Source organism: Mobula hypostoma, chromosome 6, assembly GCF_963921235.1.
Source record: "Mobula hypostoma chromosome 6, sMobHyp1.1, whole genome shotgun sequence".
Lineage (NCBI taxonomy): Eukaryota > Metazoa > Chordata > Chondrichthyes > Myliobatiformes > Myliobatidae > Mobula > Mobula hypostoma.
Window position 1 is genome coordinate 185695753 of NC_086102.1, and position 13140 is coordinate 185708892.

General features: G+C 43.9%; 1 protein-coding gene across 4 annotated transcripts in view; it reads right to left on the bottom strand.

Annotated features, from left to right (window-relative positions):
- The window catches only part of steap3 (STEAP family member 3, metalloreductase), a 47200-nt gene that overhangs the window by 8630 nt on the left and 25430 nt on the right, over positions 1 to 13140 (bottom strand). For 3 of the 4 annotated variants that reach the window (XM_063052460.1, XM_063052461.1, XM_063052463.1), the window contains exon 2: positions 5610 to 6086. In XM_063052460.1, coding sequence (XP_062908530.1) covers positions 5610 to 6086 — 477 coding nt within the window. Of the gene's footprint in view, positions 1 to 5609; positions 6087 to 10428; positions 10586 to 13140 lie in introns of those variants that run through there. The other variant, XM_063052459.1, reaches the window with a different exon arrangement.

Consider the following 13140-nt stretch of genomic DNA (forward strand, 5'->3'; position numbering starts at 1 on the left):
TTGAAATCGCTGTGTGTGTTCTTCATGCCAGATGTTGGAGCATTGGTCCGTAGTGCAGAAGGAAAAGGAGTGGACTGGTAGTGACGGAGGAACAGACAAGAGATTCCGTGGACGCGAACGGGACACCCAGATGGTATGTTGCCTCCCAGAAGCCAGGGTCAGGAACATCTCAGATCGCATCCACAGCATTTTGGAGAGGAAGGGGGAACAGCCAGATGTTTTGGTACATATTGGTACCAGTGACATAGGAAGGAAAAGCAATGAGGTCCTGAAAAGAGAATTTAGAGAGCTAGGTAGAAAGCAGAAAAGCAGGACTTCCAGGGTAGTAATTTCTGGATTGCTGCCTGTGCCACATTCTAGTGAGGGTAAAAACAGGATGACTTGGCAGATAAATGTGTGGCTGAGAAGCTGGTGCAGGGGGCAGGGCTTCAGGTTCTTAGATCATTCGGATGTCTTCTGAGAGAGGTATGACCTGTACAAAAGTGATGGGTTGTACCTGAACCCAAGGGAGACCAATATTCTCATGGACAGGTTTGTTAAAGCTCTTGGGGAGGGCTTAAAATAATTTGGCAGCAGGACGGGAACCGGAATGAAGGGACTCAGGATAGGACAGATGGTAAAAAAGTAAAGATAGCGTGCACTCAGACTGTCAGGAAGGGCAGGCAGATGATAGGACATAATTGCAGCCAGCAGGGTGAGTATCAGTGCATTAGGGATGCAGAATCAAAAGGGAGTGACAAATATAGTAAAGTGTCACATCTCATGCACAGGGTATAAGAAATAAGGTGGATGATCTTGTTGCATTTTTACAGATTGTCAGGTATGATGTAACCATTACTGAATGATGGCTAAAGGATGGTTGTAGTTGGGAGCTGAATGTCCAAGGTTACACGTTGTATTGGAGGTAGGCAGACTGGATGGCGTGGCTCTGCTGGTAGAGAATGGCATCAAATTATTAGAAAGATGTGACACAGGATCAGAAGATATTGTATCCTTGTGGGTTGAGTTAAGAAACTGCAAAGGTAAAAGGACCCTGATGCAGTTACATACAGGCCTCCAAACAGTAGCTGGGATGTGGACTACAGATTACAATGGGAAATAGAAAAATGTGTTAACAGGATAATGTTATGACAGTAATGGGAGATTTCAACATGCAGTTTGATTGGGAAAATAAGGTTGGTAATCAATTTCAAGAAATGAATTTCTTGAATGCCCATGAGATAGCTTTTTAGAGCAGCTTGTTGTGGAGCCTGCTGGGGATCAGCTGTACTGGACTGGGTTTTATATAATGAACCGGAGGCGATTAGGAAGCTTAAGGTAAAAGAACCCTTAGGAGGCAGTGATCATAATATGATTGAGTTCAACTTGAAATTTGTTAGGGAGAAAGTAAAGCCTGATGTAGCAGTATTTCAGTAGAGTAAAGGAAATTACAGTGGTATGAGAGAGGAGTTCATCAAAGTAAATTGGAAGGAGACGCTGGCAGAAATGTGGAGAAATTTCTTTAGTCAGAGGATGGTGAATTTGTGGAATTTGTTATCAAAGGCAGCTGTGGATGTCAGGTTGTTGGGTGTATTTAAGGTGAGATTGATAAGTTCTTCATTGGCCATGGCATCAAAGCTTATGGGGAGAAGTCCAGGTTGTGGGGCTGAGGGAAAAAAAGGATCAGCCATGATTAAATGGCAAAGCAGGCTCGTTGGGCCAAATGGCCTAATTTTACTCCTATGTATTATGGTCTTAAGTACATTATTGACATGGAAACATGGTTCTAGGAATTTTAAGGCTAAATAATGAACATGCAGTTATTCTCACTATAAAATACATATTTTTAAATAATCAGTTATGTTCACGAAGTCAACAGGAAATACAAAGTTAAGTCGCTTAATAAACGTTTGTAGTCACTCACTAAAGTCATATTTTTTGTGGCAGCAGTACAATACATAAAATTACTACAATACTGAGCAAAATTCTTATGCGCATATATATATACCTCGGGTGCCTGAGACTTTTAACACAGTACTCTTGTAATTTCATGTATTGCACTGTACTGCTGCTGCAACAAATCAAACAAATTTCATAACAGATGTGTGAGTAATGACAAACCCGATTCTGATATGGGTCTCTATTGTGGACTGAGAGTGGAAAGGGGACAGGGAGAGGGGAATCATGGTTGGGAAAAGGGACAGGGAGAAGGGAATGCCAGAGAGACATTCTGTAGTGATTGATAAACCAATTGTTTGGAATCAAATCACCTTGCCTGGTGTCTCAGGGCTGGGTGTGTCTGCACCACCCCACCTCTGGCACAATTCCTTCTCCACCACCTGTCCCATGCCCCTCCACCCGCAGCGCTCCACCCTCACCATTCCCAATATACTTTGCTCCCACCAGATTTACAAACTCACTCACCGCTCCACATTGATAAGTACATTACTGTGCAAGTCTTATGTCCCCGAGCTATATATATGCTGGAGTCAGTTATCAAGGATGTGATAACAGCACATTTGGAAAGCGGTGAAATGATCGGACAAAGTCAGCATGGATTTGTGAAAGGAAAATCATGTCTGACGAATCTCATAGAATTTTTTGAGGATGTAACTAGTAGAGTGGATAGGGGAGAACCAGTGGATGTGGTATATTTGGATTTTCAAAAGGCTTTTGACAAGGTCCCACACAGGAGATTAGTGTGCAAACTTAAAGCACACAGTATTGGGGGTAAGGTATTGGTGTGGGTGGAGAATTGGTTAGCAGACAGGAAGCAAAGAGTGGGAATAAACGGGACCTTTTCAGAATGGCAGGCGGTGACTAGTGGGGTACCGCAAGGCTCAGTGCTGGGACCCCAGTTGTTTACAATATAGATTAATGACTTGGATGAGGGAATTAAATGCAGCATCTCCAAGTTTGCGGATGACACGAAGCTGGGTGGCAGTGTTAGCAGTGAGGAGGATGCTAAGAGGATGCAGGGTGACTTGGATAGGTTGGGTGAGTGGGCAAACTCATGGCAGATGCAATTTAATGTGGATAAATGTGAAGTTATCCACTTTGGTGGCAAAAATAGGAAAACAGATTATTATCTGAATGGTGGCCGATTAGGAAAAGGGGAGGTGCAACGAGACCTGGGTGTCATTATACACCAGTCATTGAAAGTGGGCATGCAGGTACAGCAGGCGGTGAAAAAGGCGAACGGTATGCTGGCATTTATAGCGAGAGGATTCGAGTACAGGAGCAGGGAGGTACTACTGCAGTTGTACAAGGCCGTGGTGAGACCACACCTGGAGTATTGTGTGCAGTTTTGGTCCCCTAATCTGAGGAAAGACATCCTTGCCATAGAGGGAGTACAAAGAAGGTTCACCAGATTGATTCCTGGGATGGCAGGTCTTTCATATGAAGAAAGACTGGATGAACTGGGCTTGTACTCGTTGGAATTTAGAAGATTGAGGGGGGATCTGATTGAAACGTATAAGATCCTAAAGGGATTGGACAGGCTAGATGCGGGAAGATTGTTCCCGATGTTGGGGAGGTCCAGAACGAGGGGTCACAGTTTGAGGATAGAGGGGAAGCCTTTTAGGACCGAGATTAGGAAAAACTTCTTCACACAGAGAGTGGTGGATCTGTGGAATTCTCTGCCACAGCAAACTGTTGAGGCCAGTTCATTGGCTATGTTTAAGAGGGAGTTAGATATGGCCCTTGTGGCTACAGGGGTCAGGGGGTATGGAGGGAAGGCTGGGTTCTGAGTTGGATGATCAGCCATGATCATAATAAATGGTGGTGCAGGCTCGAAGGGCCGAATGGCCTACTCCTGCACCTATTTTCTATGTTTCTATGTTTCTATATGTGCCAAAGACTTTTGCACAATACTGGATACACAAAATATCGGGGACCCAACAGTACTACACCAGGCAATCCTACTGCAATTTACCGACTCTGAAGTGTTACAAGTTATTTTCAGTACAACGTGGAAACTCCTTTACACCAACATTAGTTTTAAGATAAACTCATTCTAAGTGAAACATAAAATTGTATATTGCTTCTGAGAGATGTGATTGTGCTTATGATCCATACATTTTTTTCAGGAGAAGGAAACCAGAGGTCCATGAGCCAGTCCTCACAGGAGGATGAAGTGGACAGGGTCAGCAACTTTAAGTTCCTCAGTGTTAGTATTTCGGAAGACCCAGGCTGGGCCCAGCACATAAGTGCAATTATGAAGAAAGCACAGCAGTGCCTCTACTTCCTTAGGAGATTGTGGAGATTCGGCACGACATCTGAAACTTCGACAGACTCCTATAGGTGCATAGTGTAGAGTATATTCACTGGCTGCATCATGGCCTAGTATGAAAACACGAATGCCCTTGAACAGAAAATCCTACAGAAAATAGCGGTTAGGGCCCAGTCCATCACGGATAAAGCCTGCACTACCACTGAGCACATCTACATAGAGTATTGTCACAGGACAGTAGCATCCATCATTCGGGACCCCCACCACATCGGACACGCTGCTGCCGTCAGGAAGGTGTTACAGGAGCCTCGGGACTCAAACCAGCAGGTTCTGAAACAGTTAATACCCCTCAACTATCAGGCTCTTGAACCAAAGTGGATAACTCTCTCAACTTCAATCACCCCATCATTGAAATATTCCCACAACAAATGGACTCACTTTCAAGGACTCCTCACCTCATGCTCCTGATATTTATTGTTCCTTTATTTTTTATCATTATTATTTCTTTCTTTTTGTACTTGAACAGTTTGTTGTCTTTGACTCACTGGTTGAATGCCCAAATTGGTGCAGTCTTCCACTGATTCCACAATGGTTATTATTCTATGATGGATTTATTGAGGAAGCCCACAAGAAAATGAATCTCAGGGTTGTATATGGTGACATATGTACTTTGATAATAGATATACTTTGAACTTTTTAAAAAATTCATAATTCAACTCAATGAAAAACAGTGAGCTGACTGCAATATACTGTTTGAAATTTACCATTAAAGAATTATTTTTTTTACATTATTGCAGTACCAAAAAGCATAAATATAAGATACTGAAAGGTCAAGTTGTTAAAAGGTACTTTATATCCAGAGTTCAGTAGCAGTTCAAAGGTCAAAGTAAAGTATTTACCAAAATACAGATACATCACCACATGCAACTCTGAGATTTGTTTTCCTGCAGGCATACTCAGTAAATCCAAGAACCATAATAGAATCAATGAAAGACCAACAAGGTGGACACCGAGTGTGCAAAACACATTAAAAAAAAATCAAGAACATGAGATGATGAATCATCGAAAGAGACTCCATAGGTTGTGGGAATATTTCAGTAATGAGGCAAGTGAAATTGAGTGAAGTTAATCCCTCTGGTTCAAGAGCCTGATAGCTGAGGGATAATAACTGTTCCTGTACCTGGTGGTGTGAGTCCCGAGTCTCCTGTACCTTCTTCCTAATGGCAGCAGCGAGAACAGGATCTGGTTGGTGGGGGTTCCTGATGACGGAAGCTGCTTTCCTGAGACAGTGCACCGTGCAGATATGCTGAACTTTGTGATACCTCATCAATCAAAAATTGTGTCACATTAATAAAAGTTAGACAATTACATTGCATTAGGTTATGTTACTCATACATACCTGTTTATTTCCATCTCTAGCGCCAGATTGTAAGGCCCAGGCTGAGATCACATTAAACCCTTTTACAACCGTAGATCCTGGGAACAAGGAAGCAAGTCGTTCTGCATTTGATTCGTCACTCGCGTTTACTTCCACGTTGTTGCTGACATCGACCACAATCTTGCCCGTCAGACAATCTCTTAGTTCGCTCAGCGTACTGTAATGTTCATGGTGCACTGCCACAAAGATGACATTCACCCTGTCTATGGCTTGACGTTGACTAGTAACTTCAACGGTACTGGGAAACAAACCTCCATTGCGTTTAGGATATCGGCTTCCGACAATCACGCCATAACCAGAACAGATGAGGCGAGATGCCAATGAACGAGCAAAATCGCCAGTCCCCAAAATTCCAACCGTAATTGTCTGCACGTTGTAATGATGGATGTCATTGTCCTTCCCCAAGAGTGGCCGTACCATCTCTCTCTTAGCCATTCTCTGCAGCAGAAAAAGAAAAGGCGAGATGTGATTTTCTGTGAGTAATGTGCCACGCAGCAAATTAACACCATGTGTTGCTCAACATCCTGCAAGGGGACCACTACCTTGTGATTTGGAGCCTTGCACGCCTCAGTGACCCCGAGTCTGAGCTTTATGCTTTGGCTCTTGGTCAAAGGGTGGAGGACAGACTAAGAGTGGTCCATTGATCTTCCAGGTTCAGGGGTTCAGCTCAGGGCTAACAACCCTGACTGATAAAACAAAATTGTTTCGGGAACAGCAATGAAGAATCTGTCCACATCTGAGTGCAACAGTATTCCTGAGTCTCCACCCAGGTCTTGCATGACTGACAGTAGTGAAAACCGAGCTACTGACACTAGGAAGGAAGCCCTGAACACTGCCACAGATGGAGAACCTTCATTGCTACCCTAAACGCCAGTGGCATCACAGGCAGTAAGTAAATTGCTCAACATATTGGAGTTGCTGTGGGGAAGGGAGAATGCCAGATCACTTCATTAATATTAAATACCTGAGAGTCCTTGCTTCCAAAAACACAATCGACAATAGGTGCAGGAGTAGGCCCTTTGGCCCTTCGACCCAGCACCGCCATTCACTGTGATCATGGCTGATCATCCACAATCAGTATCCAGTTCCTGCCTCATCCCCATATCACTTGACTCCACTATCTTTAAGAGCTCTATCCATCTCTTTCTTGAAAGCATCCAAAGACTTGGCCTCCACTGCCTTCTGGGGCAGAGCATTCCACATATCCACCATTCTCTGGGTGAAAAAGTGTTTCCTCAACTCTGTTGTAAATGGCCTACCCCTTATTCTTAAACTGTGGCCTCTGGTTCTGGACTCACCCATCAGCGGGAACATGCTTCCTGTCTCCAGCGTGTCCAATCCCTTAATAATCTTATATGTTTCAATAAGATACCCTCTCAGCCTTCTAAATTCCAGAGTATACAAGCCCAGTTGCTCCAATCTTTCAACATATGACAGTCCCGCCATCCCGGAAATTAACCTTGTGAACCTACGCTGCACTCCCTCGATAGCAAGCATGTCCTTCCTCAAATTTGGTGACCAAAACTGCACACAGTACTCCAGGTGTGGTCTCACCAGGGCCCTGTACAGCTGCAGAAGGACCTCTTTGCTCCTATGCTCAATTCCCCTTGTTGTGAAGGCCAGCATGCCATTAGCTTTCTTCACTGCCTGCTGTACTTGCATGCTTGCTTTCAGTGACTGATGTACAAGAACACCTAGATCTCTTATTTACAGAGGTGGGAACAACTGGTGATCAATACATTTGCACCGTTAATTATTACCGATGAATTGCTACCCAATCTTTAAGGTTCAAAGTTCAAAGTACATATGCAGTATACAACTCTGAGATTAGCCTTCCCACAGGCAGCCACGAAACAAACAAAACCAACAAGACTGTCCAAAGAAAAACATCAAACCCCCAACAAGCAAAAAAAAAAGTAAAAAAAGGACGAAAAACAGAATATAAAACAAGAAACCACAAAGTCAACGGAACAGTTCAGAAATGTTCAGTTTCAGCTAAATTCATTTCAATCTGACTGCAGGCCGCATAGCCAGTATGTTCGGTTCAAAATTGCACAAAATAGCAATGAAGAAAGGAGTACTGTAACTGGAAACCAGAAACACATCATAACGGGAACTACAGAGTCCAGTCTCTAAACCACATCGATAACTTGCCCACGACCAAAGACTCTGGCATCATCCTCCGAGCGAGAGGCAGACCAATCAAACGCAGGCACCTTCCTCAGGGAGCAGAGAGCAAGACAGAGATTGGTCACTTGCAGGTGGATGGCACTGAACAACTGCTCGCCTGCCTTGTTGACTTCAATTTTCCTCAATGCTTTAATCGGCCAGGTTTTTAGGCCTCCAGGATGCACACCATTGAAAACCTCACTGAACCTCCCCAGAGGCAGCAAAGTGCTAGATCGCTCAATCAGCCCGAAAACACAACACAAACCGTAGATGGCAGGCTTCAATAGCAGCTGAATCGTTTTTGAAAGAAGAAAAGGGCATTATTGGGCTAAATCATGGACTCAATGGGCTGAATGGCCTATTTCTGCTCCTATATCTTATGGTCTTATCATGTTGGTTATTGTTGGCAGTTCCAAGGAGTGTCTAATGCACGGATGAATGGTCAAATCTGGGGTGAAATCTAACAAGAGAAAGAAGAGAAATAAGATTTATGTATAGTACTGTGCAAAAGTCTTAGGCTGGTATGTACAGATAGGGAGCCTGAGAGTTTTGCACAATACTGTAGTACTGAGAGTGGGAAGGGGTCAGGGAGAGGGGAATCATGGTTGGGAAAAGGGGAAGGAGCAGGAAGCACCAGAGAAATGTTCTGTAATGATCAATAAACCAATTGTTTGAAATCAAATGACCTTGACTGGTGTCTCAGGGCTGGGTGCGTCTGCACCTGCGCCATCCCCTGCCCCGGCAATCCCTCTCTGTCACCTGTCCCACACCCCTCCAGCGGCACTCCACCCTCACCTTTCCTAACAACCTTTGCTCCCACCAGATTTACAAACTCACTCTCCACGCCACATTGACAAGAACAGTACTGTGCAAATGTCTTAGGCATTTATATATATACACACACACACACACACACACACACACACACACACACACACACACACATATACCTAAGACTTTTGAACAGTACTATAGGGTTGGTGTATATGCAGAGAGATTAGTTGATGTGGACTCAGTGGGTCCCAAGGCCTGTTTCTATTTGAGGAGACCTGCCAGTATTCAGCTGCTGTAACACAAGTTATTTCCTAAATTACCTGGATCCATTCAAAACATGGGATCTCATGAGTAAACCAAAGTTTTGAGTATAGGAGAATGGATGTTCTGTTGAAGTTGTATTAAGACATTGGTGAGGCCTAATTTGGTGTATTGGGTACAGTTTTAGTCACCTGCCTATAGGAAAGATGTAAATACGTTTGAACGAGTACAGAGAAAATTTACAAGGATGTTGCTGGGTCTGGAGGACCTTCACAACATGGAAACACTGAATAGTATAGGACTTTATTCCTTGGAATGTAGAAGACTGGGAAGAGATTTGATAGAGGTATACAAAATTATGAGGGGTATAGATAGGGTAAATGCAAGCAGGCTTTTCAGACTGAGGTTGGGTGGGACTACAACTGGAGGTCATGGGTTAAGGGTGAAAGGTGAAAAGTTTAAAGGGAACAAGAGGGGAAGCTTCTTCACTCAGAGGGTGATGAGAGTGTAGAATGAGCTGCCAGCACAAATGGTGCGTACAAGCTCGATTTCAAAGGGAAGTTTGGATAGGTACGTGGCTATGGTCACGGTGCAGTTTAATGGGAGTAGGCAGTTTAAATGGCTTGGTACAGACTAGATGGGCCAAAGGGGCTGTTTCTATGACTCTAGTGACAGACAGGTGCTGGCACATGTTACTTCATTCTGTCGCGGAATTAATGTGGAATCCAGCAGCACAGCTGCGAATGCCCGGCTTCCCCAGTATTGTGCGGGGATTTGTCACCTTGATTCCATGTCAATCAGTCCGTTGGTCCAAACTGCAAACCGGGAGGGTAACTTATTTTATTTTGTATATTATTTTGGTTTAACATGTTAATTTCCTTCTTCAACAAATATGTCTTTTTCCAGTTGTTGTTAGGGCAGAACAGTAACGCAGTGGTTAGCACAACACTTTACAGTACAGGCAACCCCAGTTTCAATTCCTGCTGCTGTGTGGAAGGAGTTTGCACATTCTCCCTGTGGGGTTTCCTCCAGCTGCTCTGGTTTCCTCCCACGGGCCAAAGGCCTAGCAGTTGGTAGGTTAATGGATCATTATAAAGTGTCCTGGGATTCACTTGGGTGATTGCTGGGCAGTGTGGCTCGAAGGGCTGGAACAGCCTATTCCGCACTGTATCTCAATAAATATTTTTAAAATACCTCAATATTTGAAGGATGCCAAAGCTCCACTCTGCCTCCTCTCAAAGGTGCAAAGGGAAATCCAGAGATAGGCCTCAGGGGAACCCCACCCAAGGACAGTTACTGCTGAGGTTGCCTGGTGCCTTACTGGCACCTTCAGGGTGTGGTTAATCAGTCTAAACAGCCACTGAAATCCAGCCCAGTTAACTGAAATGGGGTTGGGACCTCGGATGGTGAGCTGAATTGCTTCAACAGTTTAAAATGCACACATCTACATAAAAACCACATTCTAAAAATACCAGATAGCGGAAATACAAGCAGAAATAGTTGGAAATGATTAACGATCATATAGGATTCACTGAGGGAAACAAATCTGATTTTGAAAACATGGGGCTGCTCATACCATGCAAACCCTCCTGATCCAAATGTAGAGTGCCAGCCTTACTGGTTCAATGGATCCTGGAGTCATATGTCAAAGTGTTGAGCAGCACGGTTCAATGCAGCAACTGAGGCCCAACCCTCGAAAAATCTCTGACGGCTTTGACAACCGATAAAACCTTTCCTCCTGCCTTGCCAGCTGTCCGAAATGTCAAGTGTTATATTTATTTCTGAAACTATGAGAAATAAAGTATTAAAATAGATTTTAAAACTAACATGGGAAAAAAAATATAACTGATAACTACAAAAATAAAACAGAACTTCTCTTTTCTTCTCTTAAATGCTGGCAGTTTCAGCTGGATAGATTTCTAGTGCTAGGCAATGCTGGGTTAGAGTATACTCCATCATACAGTAGCAACTCATGGTAAATTCATCTCTTCCATGGCTGATCATACATGCATAGAAGTCCTGGAGTTGCTGCCGTTTACTAGAACATGTGGGCAATATTTCAGGTCCAAACTGTTTTTAATCAGACTTGGAAGGATCTGTTCTGGTCAGTAAAGCTAGCCTGAAGAAGCACAAAAGAGCACCACCACGTTAACATCATGAACAGGTTGGATAAGGTCATGCTATTATGAGTTAAGAAGGGAACCAATTTCCCAGAACAAACATGAGAAAGTCTGCAGATGCTGGAAATCCACAGCAACACATAGAATGCTGGAGGAACTCAGCAGGTCAGGCAGCATCTACAGAAATGAATAAACACAAGAGATTCTGTAGCAGCCAGAATGAAAAGTTGGGGGGAGGCATCTTCCCCCTTCCTTCCCAGTCCTGTAGAAAAGTCTTGACCTGAAATGTCTACTGGTTACTCTTTTCCATAGATGCTGCCTGAGCTGCTGAGTTCCAATTTCAGAGAAGTCTTAATTTTTGGATCATTTTTTCAGTGAAACAGTGCACCCCAAGCAGGTGGCTGTGAGGCGCCGTCACCCGTCCGACCGTCAGGGGTGGCACAGTAGCGCAGTGGCTCGTGCGATCGCTTTATGGCACCAGTGACCACTGATCACGGACTGATTCTCACTGCGGTCAGTAAGGAGTTTGTACTTTCTCCCCCCATAACCGTGTGGAGTTTCTCTGGGCTTCCTCTCACATTCCAAAGACATACGGTTTGGATGAGGGAGTTGTGGGCATTCTATTTTGGCACCAGAAGCGTGGCGACACTTTTGGGATGCCCAGCACGTTCCTCGCTGATTGATTTGATTTAATCAACTGCATGTTTACTGCATGCTTTGATGTACATGTGACAAATAAAGCTAATCCTAATCTTTGCTTTATTCAGCAGTCTGAGAAGTAAATAAGTGCTTGTTCTATGGAGCGCCACGGATTAAAAACGGAATGAGTGGGTTGTGGGGGGGGGGGGGGGTCCTGCATGTAAGAGTTCCTTTTTATTGTTCCACAAGGCACAATTTCCAAGACCTTAATCTTCGCAGGAATGCCAAAGGCCCTTGGCAATACAAGTGAAGAGGTATACTCTTGCATGAGAAATTACCGAATAATGTTTCCTTTCCATCATCTTTCTGCTAATGCTACACAAACAATTTCATGGGTACTCTCTTAACACCCAAGTATTTGTACTCCTCCACCACCTCAACTTCTTCTCCCAGAATGTATACAGCACTTGGCCACAGACCTCTTCCTCCTAAAATCAATCACCATCTCCCTGATTGGTCATATTCAGGAGCAGGTGAGTCCTTCCAAACCACTCCACAAACTTGATGACCAGTCCTTTGTACTCTGACTCCTGCCCATCTTTGATACACCCAACCACCGCAGAGTCATCACAGAACTTCTGCAAGTGACAAGACGGAGGTGTCCAGTGTGAACAGAAACGGAGACAGGACAGTCCCTGGTGGGGCTCCAGTGCCACTCTCCACCATCTCAGATGGAGAACTACCCCGCTGTACAAACTGGGGTCTGTCTGTCAGCTAGTCAATAATCCAGGAGATAGTGGATTTGTCTACACCCATCCTTTGCAGCTTCTCACTCAGAAGAAGTGGCTGGATTGTATTGAAGGCAGTAGAGAAATCAAAAGATGTGATTCTCGCGATGCCACCAGCACCATCCAGGCAGGAGTGAGCTCCCTGCAACAGGCAGATGATGGCATCATCACCTCCACATGAGGTTGGTTTATTCCTAAATATAACGACATTAAGTGTACATGAAGAGGCATTTTACTGATATTTGGAACCAATCAAAATTAGACTTAATGAAATGTAACATTTAAAATTAGGCAAACTACATTGAAGACTTACTCAAAATGAGCAGATGAGGAGGAATTTCTTTAGCCAGAGAATGCCGAATCTGTGGAATTTGTTGCCACAGGTGGCTGTGGAAGCCAAGTCATTGGGTGTATTTAAGGCACAGGTTGATGAATTATTGATTAGTCAGGGCATGAAAAGATACAGGGAGAAGCCAGGAGATTGGGGCTGAGAGGGAAAATGGATCTGCCATTATGAAATGGCGGAGCAGACTCGATGGGCCAAATGGCCTAATTCTTCTCCTATATCTTATGGTCTAAAATACCCCCAAACTCGGAAACTGACATGTTCACTCCTATTGGATATATTTGTGAAAAGTATTTGAACCATATTGCCACAGTAATATTAAGCTGAGAACTGGTGTGCTGAACAAATCCTTAATTTCAAAAAGCTATATTTAACCACAGCCGTAAAGACTAAAT